Consider the following 13,933-nt stretch of genomic DNA (forward strand, 5'->3'; position numbering starts at 1 on the left):
ATCTTAATCTGATTCCAACTCTAGCAGGTCAAACCAGCTGAAAAAGAACCCTAAATCATATTGAAAAAAGAAAACAGACTAAGATCTTTGAATCTGGGAGGAATGAATTCCAGAAATCCTTTGAAATTACTTATATGCCCTGGCATGTTTATCTGCCTAAGGTGACCTGGAAAGGCTGGTGGTTGTGTGGCACTTTTTATTTTATTGAGTTCCTGCCTTTTTCCTTTTAATTTTTTTTTTTTGTGTGTGTGTATGTGTGTGTCTTTGTTTTGCTTCTTTGACTTAAAGAAAGCCTGGAAGACTTTTTTGTTGTTGTGTTTTCCTTTGCTTATTTTGTCTTCACTGTTGTTTTTTTTTACACTAGAAAAACAAATACCTAGTCTCTTATTCTCCACTCTAAGTTGTGAAAACACCTCTAGGTATCTGGGAGCGTAGCACAGTCTTACCTCTCTGGCAACAAGACTGATTTTCAAACTTCTTTCTCATCCTGCAGTATTTCACTGCCCAGTCAGCAGCGCTGATGTAACTAATCTTTGGATTACAGTGATGTAATCAATCCAGTTTTACACCACAGTCTTGCAGACAGTTGCATTGGCACACCTGAGGAGGAGACAGTTGGAAAAGGAGAAGGGAGGGAATTTCTCTCATGATAGTTTCTGCCAGAGAAAATACGACATTGACATAATGCTTCAGTGCTACTTGCTTGCTCTATTTTTTTTTTCAAGAAACTATGCTTAGCAAAAGAATACTTTTTTTTTTTTCAAAATGTCATTGAAATGAAGGTTTAAGAGCAAGTAAAAAAATTTCAATTTCCTGATTACAATTCACTTCCTTTAATTGCTTTACTTCCATTTTCTTGACTTTTTATGGTGTTTGGACTTGGATATTTCTCCCCAGTCAACTAGTCTGGATAGGACTAGAATTTTTATTGTTGATAGAAGAGGTGAAAGAAAAAGAAAAGCCAAGCAGAAGATAAAAAATATTTAAGAATATTTTTAAGAATAGAACTTTCAGGCCTCCTTTTCGTAAAGAAAAGAAAAAGGGGCACAAGCCCAATTTCTTCCCCTTTGCAGGTCACTTTTAGTGAAAAGAACTGCTTCAAACTCCATGTGACAAACAAGAGGGGTCAACAACCCTTGTGTTGTAACTTCATTTCTCAGAAGATACTTGCTTTGAGAGGTAATGTGATCCAGAAGAATAAGCACAGCACTGGGAATCTGGAACTCCTATGTCTAAATTCCAGTTCTGTCAGTAACTTGCTATGTGGCCTAAGGCGAGTTTTGTGCTCATTTTCCTCTTTTTTTAGAAGGGAAAAGTGGGCCATAGTTCTACATATATATTATCTATCTGCATAGGATGTAAATATTTGCTTCCTCTTTAACTTGATCTGTATTTATCTTGTGTGGGTACCAAAGTTAGATTTTTTTTTAAATCAAACGGAAAAATAAAATAACATCTAAAATTTTCTCCTTGTTGCTCTTGCTAGCAGAATCCTATAACTATAATCTGTAGGATACAGCAATTTTCAGATATTTTAAGGCTTTTGTTTGCAGCAATGCTAAATGTTGACGATGGATGGTGGTTGCCTAAACAGATATCTATGTAAGGCTGTTCAGTATTTTTACCACCCAAACCCCCTTGAAGGTATGACTACAGAGGCATTGTAAAGGAGGATTTAAAAATGAAAGTAGTGTTTTGAACATGTGAAGTGGTGGTGTTCATCATTCCTAGTTTTCAACCTGTTGTTCAGATTGTAGATCAATAGGAATTTTTTCTTGTGTGTGTATTGACTCTGTGCAGAGAGGTTTTGGTCTGCTGTCACATTTGTTTTGCTTAATTTATTTATTTTTTTTTCTAGATCTCTTGGGTGTAGTCCAAAGAGCCCCAGGAGTTAACAGGCCACAGCTTGAAAATTACTAAACATTGATCGCAAAGTTCCAGGGTAGCTTTACTGATGAGCTTAACTAGAATGTTACCTTTAAGTGGTGATACAGAGGTTCTTGAGAAGAAGCTGTTCAGTACTGCGTGTTCCTCCTGAAACACGGAGCTGGTGAACAGGAACTAAAATTAAAGCTTCTGTGTGAACTGAGGGAGGCTTCTAAAATCAGAGCAGTGCTGATAGTGTTCTGTCTTTAGTAAATATTTTACAAAAGCATATTGTAGATAGTAAACATTATATAGCTTCCAAGCATGCAGTGTTGGGCAGAAAGTAACGGTTTGACTTTTATCATGTCAGGTAACAGTTTTAGAGTAACACTGACAAAATGACCACTTTCTTTGAAAAGTCACGTTCAGTTTCTTTTATGCAGTTATTTATAGCCTTCTTGTACCTTAGGCAATTTTCCATTCTCACTTCACTGTTTTCAGAAAACTCTAAATGTGCACTGATGGTATATGAACAATAGCTTGTACATATATTCCACATTTATTTTAACAGCTACCTTTTCTTGCTCACGTTAGGTCTGCACAAGCTGTGAAGACAATGCAGAAGCTAATGGGTTTTGTGTGGAATGTGTAGAATGGTTATGCAAGACCTGCATCAGAGCTCACCAGAGGGTTAAATTCACGAAGGATCATACTGTGAGACAGAAAGAGGAGGTATCTCCAGGTAACACACTTGATTTATAATTTGAGAAAGAATGTGTGTCTGCATTGGAAAAATGTATTAGACTACCACATTTCTTTTTAAAGTGATAAATTTCAAAAATTGCGTTCCTTAATCATAGTAAATATAAAAGGACAGATTCGTTCTGATATAATCCTTTGGTACATATGAATTAGTGGAACCATGTTATTTTTCTGGGTGGTAATGGGTATGTTTTAATAGTTTCCTGTCTCCCAGTCACTTGTTTCAACTTCATTGCTGAAGGCTGCAAACGTTTGAACAAAATCTGGTGTTTCTTTGGCTGCTGTCCATCTAAGTGGATCTCTTAAGTGATCTAGCTGACAAAAGAGAAAACTTTATTTTAAACATTAGATGCATTAGAATGTAACTATGGAAAATGGAGACTTTGTCACGGCTGGGGGTATGACAGCTGGTTTTTTGATCAGGTGTGCTGCATAGTGGTAAAAACCCCTACAGACTGATATTTCATAAGATTTCCATGCAAAGTTTTAAACCAATAAATACACATAAATTTTTATCTTTCACCTAGAATGATTGCAAATTGCTGTCTAGACTTTAGAGATCAGCTGCAGAAATATACTGCTTTTATGCATTTGGCTCCTCTAGGTTTTTTTTAGAGGTCTACCAGATGTTTTATATTAACTTTTTTGTATACTGTAGGAAAAGGAACACTAATAGGTTATATTTTTTCAGCACTCTGATAATAAAGCATCTCTGTTACTAATGAAGAGTGCCAGAATTCATGTTTTAGCTAAGCATATTTTAAGTTTGAAATATTTTGCCTTGGCAATCAAAGAGAAGTATGTTATGAACTGGGGTGTTTTTTCTTAGTAGGATCTATGATAATTCAGGTTGGAAGGGACCTTGGGAGATCATCTAGTCCAGCCTCCTGCTTAAAGCAGTCAGCTGTGAGGTCAGATCAAGTTGCTCAGGGCTTTAACCATTTGGGCCTTGAGAATCAACAAGGATGGATGTGGTGTGCAGTACAGCCTCTCTGAGAAATCTTGACTATTCTCATGGTAAAAACGGTTGTACTTTTATTAACTGAGAACTGCTTTTGTTTCAGTTTATGCCCATTGTGTCTTGTCTTTTTAATGATACTGTAGGGCAATTATAAACATAGGGTGCTGACAAACATTTTACCGGTCCTAATAAGTCTCTTGGACTTGCACGATTTATCTTGGAAATATATACGTTATTTTAATAAACTGTTATATATTATTGTAAATGTATGTATTCTAAATTTATTTTCATTCCACCATATCTAGTCCTGTGAGTTTTATATATAACGTGGGCTTTCGTTTCTGTAATCTTTATTGCTCAAAGGGTAGCTTCCAGTATGATACTTTGGAGATATACACTATGTTCTGTATCCCACTTTCAGATGTGGTTAATCAAAAATGAGTACTGAGTGTACTTTCAAGAGAGGACAATAGTAGTAGGTAGAAGTGTCTGACTGTTAGGCTGAACATGACTTGATGGTAGGGATGCTCTCTGCACATTCAGGCCTCTGCGGAGTCTGCTGGTCAGTTTCAAAGAATTTTGACTGAAGGATACAGGTCTGAAAAGAACTTCTTGCAGGTTTCATGAAAATAAGTAAATTAATGGGTATGGAAAAGAGAACTTGCTGATCTGCAGTGAAGGATGGGCTGCAGTGTGAAGCTGGTTTTCGTTACAGACTAATGTAATACTCATGAACTCACTGCCCAGTCTAACTTAGAAGAAATTAGGCTTTGTTGGTGAAATTGTTTAAAGAACAGATTTCACTTTTATCATCTGGTGGTATTTCCTATGCTCTTTTGTGTTTGCTCACTAGAAACTGAAGGGACAGTCCCTCTCACCCTGAAGGGACATTAGTAAAGTTCTGGTTAGTATAGTCTGTATGTTTTACAGTTTTGAGTGTCCGTGGCTTGACATCCTCAAACCCCCTTTCACCCATTTGACTGAGAAAGACAGAGCAATGAATTAAGTCAGCAATATCCTCATTTCCATTTAAGAAAGGAACTTGCTGATTGTGCAGCATCTTTTGCAACTGCAACAGTACTGACTCTCCTTTTGTAAATAGTTTTGTGGGGCTGCAATAAGTATGGTAAAATAGGCTCTAGACATTTTCCCTGAGAGAGGGTGTTAGCTCCATGCTTGATCAAGTGAGACACTGCAGTTTTTGCTCGGAACTGTTACATTTGTTATTAGTGGCCTAGCAGCATCTAGGTGAGGAGAAACAGGAGAATGCAGATCTTTAATAATTTCAGGGGACTGAGATGACATCTTTCTTTATTCAACAGAGGCAGTTGGTGTGACCAGTCAGCGACCTGTGTTTTGTCCTTACCACAAAAAGGAGCAGCTGAAGTTGTATTGTGAAACCTGTGACAAGTTGACCTGCCGAGACTGTCAGTTGCTAGAACACAAAGAGCACAGGTATCAATACAAAGTGTATGCTTTATGCAACTCACTTACAGGAAGACAGCTTGAAGCCGATTGTAGCTCTAGCTGTATAGAATACAGTCAGGTGAAGAGAGTGCAAAACAAAATTTCTTGCTCAGAAATTAAGCCCACAGAAAAACAGAATTGTATCCAAAAAAGGTATGGCTGAATGAGTATGTGGTAGTTCAGAGTAAAACCTAAGTCTTCCACTTGTTAGTCTGGTGGCTTGGGCACAAGACCTTTCTTTAATGTCATGTTGTTTGGATAGAATTTGTTGCTGTGCAGCTCTTCAGAGAGTCCTTAGAAAGCACAGGGGCTGTGTTATGCAACGGTACACTTATGTGTAAATTCTCCATTTGTCCTTCAACAAGATGATTATGTAACAGAACATTAACAAACAATTTCAGAACAGAGCAAATGGGCATTTTTTCTGTGAAGAGCCCTTTAAAAGGAACAGTAGACCTAAATTTGGCTGTACTATACTTTGACAACACTATTTACAACGCTCAAATCTTTGAGTTGCTGTTCTTTGATCATCTCTTACTGGCCACAGAAGTTGAAAAGCAGGATTATATACAACTTCTGAGTACAAGACAATAATCTTGCTGGTTAATGCATATGATAGAGGGCTGGGACAGAGGTACTCAAGTTAAATATTAATATGCTCACTATACCTGATGCAACCACCCAAAGAACTTGCTTGCCTGACCAGGTCAACATCAACAGGCAGAGAAGTGTTAGCCACATGCTCCTTGGAACAGGCTAAACCTTGCTCTGGCAGAATTGCAGTCTTTCTCTTCAATTCTCCTTTTCGTAGGATTTATAACCATTTTAGAATGTGCCACCTCTTTTTTTTTTCTCAAATTGATGATGATTTCAGTTCCTTGATTTAAAATGTTGCTGACTTCTACTGACTCAGCAATATCGCTTCTTCTATTTCTACATCCTTATCTTGCACAAATAGCTTACATGCACTTTCACTTACAAAGTGATGACTACAGCACAACATTAATTTTTCTTTTGCTAAATGCGGGCTATGGTCATGCGATGTCCCTTCATATTATGAAAACCATAAATTCTAAAAAAATTTCTAAAATTACTATATACTTTATACTATAAATTCAAATATGCTATAAATAAAATATATTGGCACTTGCTGACACATGCTTCCATGATGACAGTTAAATTTTGGACTTAAGCAGGATCTTTGTTCAATAAAAGAAGGCTTTTGTAAGGCACTCTGCTTTAGCAAGTATATCACACCTTTTGCATGTATAAATACTGGTTTTTACTGCAGATACCAGTTTATAGAAGAAGCTTTTCAGAACCAGAAAGTGATCATTGAGACCCTAATCACCAAATTGATGGAGAAGACTAAGTACATAAAATATACAGGAAAGCAGATCCAAAACAGGTATGTATCAGATTCTGGGGTTGAAACTGACAGAGAGGGCAACTTTGTATACACTGTAATTTCTTGAAATGTTTAGATTAGTGCATTTTGTATCTCCTTTTATACTTCCAGAAGGATAAATTCTAAAATCTGCAGTTTGCTGAAGTGACTGCTGCCTGTTTGATGTCCTTGGTTGTGTTAGGTAACTCTTCTCCTCAGCCTGTGGACTTAATGGGCAGTAATATCTTGCGTGCAAGAAAACAACTTGGGCAATAGAGACTGTAGAAGGCAGTCATATTCTTCCCCACCATCAGCACACTTACTTTCTTAGTGTAGATCCCTCTAAGAAAGCGAAAGGTTATGACTCATGTTTTCATAATGCTTGTGAGACATATTTGAAGATTTATGTAATACTTTTATGCTTGGGGCTTTATTCACTCAGTACTACAAACCTAGGAGAAAAATAAGTCTGTAAAATGTGTGCTGCAGTAGGTCTTTGTAACTGCTCCTTCAGCAGAGTTCAAAGGCAGGAAGGTTCAACACAGTATGGGATGCTGAGTGCAACTTGAACTCTTCCTCTGTCTTTGCTTGTCTTTGAGGGTGGTAGAGACGTAAAAAAAACCAGCAGGCGCCCTTCTCTTCTTTTGCTGCATCTAAGTGGTTATTCTCCCTTGTGTCTTAGCAGTAGTGGGTTTCACAGTATAGATTATGCTTTGCTGTTACACATTTGAGCACTGCTGTTGAAATAGCTAAATTAGAAGGTCTTTTTATTGTTTTTTGTTTCTGGAGTGCCATTCTGCTTTAGATGGAAGGTACACTTAAACAGTTTTGATTGCCACAGACCATTCCAGCAAGGTGCCAATTAAAAATCAAGAATTTCAGTTACAAAGAGCATTTAATTTTTTTCAGATGTCAGAAGTTTTACAGACTTATGGCATTAGAATTTGCCACCAGTTAATTAATTTTATAGTAGGTCACTGTTACTTGCTCTTTCTGTTTCTCTCAGTAGTTTTCCTTACTATAAGTGTCTGATGGTGTATGTATTAATTGGTGCATATGACCAAGAAATATTGTAGTCTTAGCTACAGAGTAGAGGGTGGGTTTTTTATGCTGTTGGGAGGGTGAGTTTGTAAGCTAAAAAACATTATTTTCTATACTGTCTACTTACAGAATTCTTGAAGTGAATCAGAATCAAAAGCAGGTGGAACAGGATATTAAAGTTGCCATATTTACACTGATGGTAGAAATAAATAAAAAGGGAAAAGCTCTCCTGCATCAGTTGGAGGTAATTTCATTTCAATCATAAGAGACAAAATATGTCAATCTTAATATTTTTTTGTGTGGATCCACATTAAAATAAAATCCATTTCTAGCATTAACCACCTGTGCATGTCCTGTCAGAATTCCAAAGTGGAGAGATGTCCCACAAACCATTCCAGCAAGTGGGATTTTAGTGGGGGAGGGTTTGGTTTTGGGGGAGTTGTTGTTTTGTTTATAATAATCATCTGTGTTCCCTGCTTTGTGAATCAGGGCTGTCTCTGAGCCAAGTTTCTTTCTCCATGCTTTTGCAAGTCATAATTCTGTGTGTCATGTATGAAAAGTGTTTCCATCAGAATTTTTCATAAATTCAGTAATCCAATAGCAAATCAAAGGAGAGAATTGTCTGGAATGGATAACTGGAAAAATATTACCTCCAATTGTGTTTTAAAAAGTGTATGTGTGTATAGAGAGGGGCATATTTATGTATATGAAAATGTGTCATAAGAGAAAATAGGAATCTGCACAGAAAGTCCTGACATCTTGAATAAATGTATACTGACGTTTCTGTTTGATAGCTGCAGTCAGGGGGCAAGAGTGCTTTTTAGAAGAGCTAAGTGAAACCACTTGATCATTGTGAAGTACAGATATGGAAGCTATGTCTGTTAACTGTAAATTGAACACTTTGACTGGAACTGCTTTTCTACTTGCAGACTCTGGCAAAAGAGCATCGGATGAAACTTCTGCAGCAGCAACAGGAAGTGGCAGGTCTCTCTAAACAGCTGGAACATGTCATGAATTTTTCCAAATGGGCAGTTTCCAGTGGGAGCAGCACAGCACTACTGTACAGCAAACGCTTGGTAAGGTTAGGAAGGTAGCTCTCCATTTACTTAAAGACTACAGTTAAGGCAGATACACATGCACATGCTTGTCAGTAATAGTAGGGAATTAGACTTTTTAATGACTTTCTACTAACTGGAATATTTGTATATAATTTTTCATGGTTTTCTCTTAAACATAAATACAGAATGTTTCTAATAGTTCAGCTTTCTGGTCATGATTCATACAGCTCTATGTTCATGACCATAGATCTGCAGAAGTAGCAACAACTTTTGTCTGAAGTGAAAACCATGAAGCTGTGAAACACTAGGAGAAATGTTGTGTGTCTTACGTCATCACTGAGGTTCTTTTCAGTACTTGTTACAGCTGCTGAGTTCAGAGAAGGATGGTATTTATATATTGTAAAATCTGATATCCAGCACATTAATGTAAAAAATAATGTATTGCTTTGTTCTGTCATGCTTCTTTCCCACTAACAGTCTTCAAAAACTGATAAAAATTAAGTTGAGGCTTTTGATTTTTCATGCGAACAGTTATGACGCTAAATGTTTCAATGGTATAATGACCCTTAAGATCTCAGTGCATGTGCTCTCACTAAGCTGACTGCTCATGATGAACAGAAATCCTAAAAGACTTAAGATAAAAAACAAACAAAAAGCTGACCATGATTTGCCCAGAGATTACTAGGTTGTACAAACATGATGACGGAAATCTGTGGCAATATTGAGGAAAGATGCTAGATCATTTTTTCCAGTTCCTATAACTGGATCACAAAGCTTTTTCTTTATTTTCTCATTGATTAGTTGAGAACCCACTGGGGGATGGGTTTGTTGGTTTGGGGGTTTGTTGTTGTGTTTTGGTGGTGGTGTTTCTTTTTTTTAATACTCATTAAAATGCTGTAGGCTAGAGCAGATGCTGGTATATTATTTGGTTTTAGTGGTGGTGTTTCTTTTTTTATACCCATTAAAATGCTGTAGACTAGAGCAGATACTGGTATATTACTTGGTTTTATCAACTTCAAGTAGTTAAATTCATTGTCCCGCCTTATGCTGCCTCAGCAATTCAGATTTTTTAATTGAATAGAGAAAAAGGGTATCAAACTGAGTCATGTTGTTTATAATTGCTTAGTGTTGCTGCAAAGACTTCTGCTATGTAAGAAAACAAGTTATATGTTGCAGCATCTTAATTTTCTAAATTATCATCATACAGTTGAAGAAAAAGATCATCTAGCCCATACAGCCTCAGCAGATGAGAAATATGTTTTAAAAGAACAGCTGAGCTTTAGGCTCCTGATTTTTTGCTGAAAGTAGGTGCTGCCTGGGAGTTGAGTAGCTAACCTGTCTGTGGACATCTGGGAAATCTGTTCCTGAATAGCGATGCATAGAGGAGCATGTGAGACTTTTGCTCCAGCATATTCAACCACTTGAAACTAGGAAGGAGGAATGCTCAGCAGAGTTAAATGCAGACTTACAGCCAGGAGGCTGTGTCAACTTCAGGGAAATAGCACACTAAACTGTTTGCAGAAAGACATCAGTTTCCCAGCCTCGTCTTCTAGCACAAACATAACACCAGTATCTACCACTATTACTGATAGTCTAGTCATGAATTTATCTACAATATATGTGTGTGCACAATAGGAGGAATATATGGAACGAACTATGACAAGAACTGTGTGCAACTGGTATTGGTGACAGGACAAGTGACTAGAATTTCTGTAGTGTAGTATATATGATTCTGGTAGTGTATGCAGAAATCCCAGGAAATCTATATTCAAAATATTAGTGCACTTAAAATTTTCCATGTCCATTAAAAAAACCTTAAGTCTAAATGTTTTTTGTATCTGATCTAAAACTGACCTGCCTAAAATTGAAAGAAGAAATGCATAAACTGGAAGCTCTTACAAAACTGGTGTAAAAGATAACTAATGTCATTTTAAAGAGGTAAGATGATTTTGCCAAGTATGTCTCTTGACCTTTTCCTGGAAGTAATCTGTTATTCAAGAAGAAAAGTGTTGCAGTCTTATAAAATTTTTCTCTATCTGCTCTGTGTTATTCTGAAATTAGTGCCTGTGTTAGATTTTTCTTACGAAACAACTGCAAGAAAATATTTTCTTTCTAGGAACTAGATAAATACTGAGCATTTGGTAGAACATTTTGCTTGTGTGATGTAATTGTAGTCCAGTGCTTTGGAACCAAGGAGTTGTAAGAGTCTGAAAATATCTTTGAATCTGAGAGTTTTCAAAGACAAAGTTTATAAAATCTATTCTTTGACTCTCAAAGAAAACTTACATTTAATAAAAGGGGAAATTTCCTGTGATGATACTTGTTCCCAAAAGGATGAGATACTTTTATTTGAAAAAAAAATGAATGAACTAACATAGGTTTGTGGGGGATACAGCAATGGTTATGTGAATCAGTAAGAAGAAACTTCACTTGCAAGTTGTTCAAGTCATTCAATGTAATGACCAAATTTTTAGAAGGATATGTATTTCTACAGAGGAGAAAAAATAATATTTTTTTTGCAGTAGTTGATTGCATTTTAAAGCTATTTTAGGAATAAGGGAAAGATGTTAAGAATACCTTTTTTATTTGTACCTTGGACAAATTTCTCTATCTTGCACTTCAGTTCTCTGGGGGCTCATTCAGAGCTTTCTGTTGTTTTCTAGGGGGTGGGTGGAGTGTCTGCTTTTTTGTTGTTGTTATGGTTTTGTGTTGTGGGTTTTTTTTTCAAGACCTCTTATGCTGTTTTGGTATGTGGCTCCAGCCCCAGAGAAAAAAAAAATCTTTGTTTGTTCCTGTTCTAGATTACATATCGACTACGGTATCTTCTCCGAGCAAGGTGTGATGCTTCACCAGTGACTAACAATACCATCCAGTTTCACTGTGATCCTAGCTTCTGGGCTCAAAATATTTTCAATCTAGGTATGATAAAGTTTTATTAGCCCTTTGGCATCCTTATCCTATTTGGGAAGCAGCTTTCTTTTTGTGACAATAAGTAGCCTTCACACTATTCATTTCTTGGTTTACTTTGTTAGATTTATTTCCTTACCTGCAGAAGACATTTGAAGAGTCTTGTATGGGAAAAAGTATTACTTATGAATACTTACGATAAAGTATTAACAAACTTGCTTGAATGGCATATGTGATGGTCAAAATAGCAGCTTTCAGTTTCCTGGGCAATACACATGTCCTCTGCCTTCTGAAACAAGGAACATAATCTATAACTCTACTTCACATCTTAAGAAAGGATTCCAGAAGTCAGTCTCATTCTGCATCTTCCAGCTCTTTCTTCTACTTCAGTCTCATCTTCCTGAGCTGAAACCCATAGCAGCAGCAGCAGCATATGTTCAAGAGCCCCGATTTGCTCCCTTATGCTGAATAATAAGCCTTGGAGGACTGAGATGAAAGGAAAGGGAGAATGATGAAGAAGAATAGGGAAGAGAACACTACTTTTTGACAGTTTCCTGGCTTTTAGATTGCCTTTCCTGAAGTTGTGGGGTGGAATTCAGGAGAAAGTATGTTTTTAGCAGAGTTGCAAATGTACTTCATCTTCATTATCCTAATAGGTTTTGATCTAGTCTCCAAACTGGTCTTCACATTTATCTTAACAGCTGTAAGTTGCTAGGGTTTTATGATACTGATGAATCCCAGAACCTGGAAGCTTTTCAGGTAGCCTGCTTGTGTGATTGCCTGAAAGCCTGAGTTTAATGGAGATAAGCATCCTAGGAACTCATCAGCTTAAGAGCAGGAATTAAAGCTTTGGGGTCTTTTTGAGGATTTTTACTGCTGTCATGCTTCCTTTCATTCTCCACTGTTACTTTGATTTGTGTTTTTCTGTCATCTGTAGAATGCTTTGCAGGATACCTGTGGGACGACTACTGCCTTTCATCAGAAAGTGCAGTGAGCTCTACAAATGTACAGAGAGGTGCAAATGCACATTTCTCTACAAAGGCAGTGAAAGAAAGTGTTATGGCAGTGCTTTAAGGCCAGCAAGCACCTTTCCCCATACACCAGGACATTACATGGTTAGCAAGGAAATTCTCCAAGTTCCTGCTTTGTAAATAATTTTCTTTGGGAAAGGAATCTAAAGTGAATCTCTTGTTCCCAAACATTAACTGTCAGGCTGTGCGGTGATAACTGTGAACTGCTGATGAACTGAGACCACACTTGTCAAGAGAGGTCTTTTTCTTGTGTTTGGTTTTGGGGCTCTTTTTTGTTTATTTAATGAGCTGCCTAAATGTGTTCCCTTAAATTCTGAAAAGTGCTGCCATAAAAATGGCACCTATATCAATCAGCATAGGAGTGCTTGTAATTAAGTGATGGATAAAACCAGAATACATTTATCTGTCTGGTTTCAGAAATCACAGCCTTTATGCTGTTACGTTTGTGATCAGACATGTTCAGTTTCTGTAGATGAACCAGACTGAAGAACCACTAAAGTCTGAGTAAAGAAACAGATTACTTTGGGAATGGCTTGAATTCTAGTTAGGCTGCCTGTTGTTGACAATATGATTAACATCTCTATACTAATAGGATAATTGTCTTATGGATTTCAGAATGTATTTAAGAAAAAAAATCACATTTCAACTGTTTTAATTCCACAAATTGTATGATAGCCCACAGTTTTCTAGAATAAGGGAAGGGAATCATTCTCTGTAGTACCTTTGGGTAAGTAGCTATACCACAGATGTTAAATCTGGAAATATTTTTGCAATTGTAATTAGACTTGGAGAGAACAGAATAGAAGTGCTGTATGGGTTTGATAGTTGAGTGTAGTACAGTCAATACCATTCTTTTTCAAAGTAACTCCTTTTCTAGAGAAAGAAAATAAAACAGATCCATCTTGACTGTAGTGAAATAAAAAATACAACTGTATAGGGGAAACAGTATTATTCATTTGCATTTTTCTTTGCTCACTTTATGGGAAACATTGACTAGACCTGTTACAGGCTTAATGAAAGGTATTAGGCAATAGGTTGGTAGGTATTTTCCATTTTGTTTAGCATATTTAATATTTTTGTTAATGACTGATGTGGTAGAACCTTAATTAAAGTGTATGCAACACTAAAATTACCAAGTGTCAATACGAAAACAGTATTGTTGATGTTAGCTTTCTGCCCTGCTCTGCGCTACAGTACATTGGCTGGCCTAGACTCCCTCTGTGCCTGTGTCTAGATAGGGGACTAGAATGATGCTACTTGTATAGCTTCTCAGCTCTTGAGGTGAAAAAGAGGACTATAAAATGCAAGAAGTTTTCTCGTTCAGATAATCTACCCCAAAATGAGCCAGGCTAAACTGCACAGGATCCACAGAAACTGATGAATATGAGAAGTGGCATAGGGTGATTTCAAGTTCTGCTGTAATAGGGATTGTCAAATTGTCATGTGGCATTGC

At 36.9% G+C, this 13,933-nt stretch overlaps 1 protein-coding gene across 1 annotated transcript in view; it reads left to right on the forward strand.

Moving 5' to 3' along the window:
- Positions 1-13,933, forward strand: part of TRIM24 (tripartite motif containing 24) — a 64,050-nt gene that overhangs the window by 29,591 nt on the left and 20,526 nt on the right. The window contains 6 exon segments of the mRNA XM_040594040.1: positions 2,461-2,608; positions 4,912-5,044; positions 6,348-6,464; positions 7,614-7,728; positions 8,414-8,560; positions 11,344-11,461. Of these exon segments, the coding sequence (XP_040449974.1) occupies positions 2,461-2,608; positions 4,912-5,044; positions 6,348-6,464; positions 7,614-7,728; positions 8,414-8,560; positions 11,344-11,461 (778 nt within the window).

Source organism: Falco naumanni, chromosome 5 (genome assembly GCF_017639655.2).
Source record: "Falco naumanni isolate bFalNau1 chromosome 5, bFalNau1.pat, whole genome shotgun sequence".
NCBI classification, from domain to species: Eukaryota; Metazoa; Chordata; class Aves; order Falconiformes; family Falconidae; genus Falco; species Falco naumanni.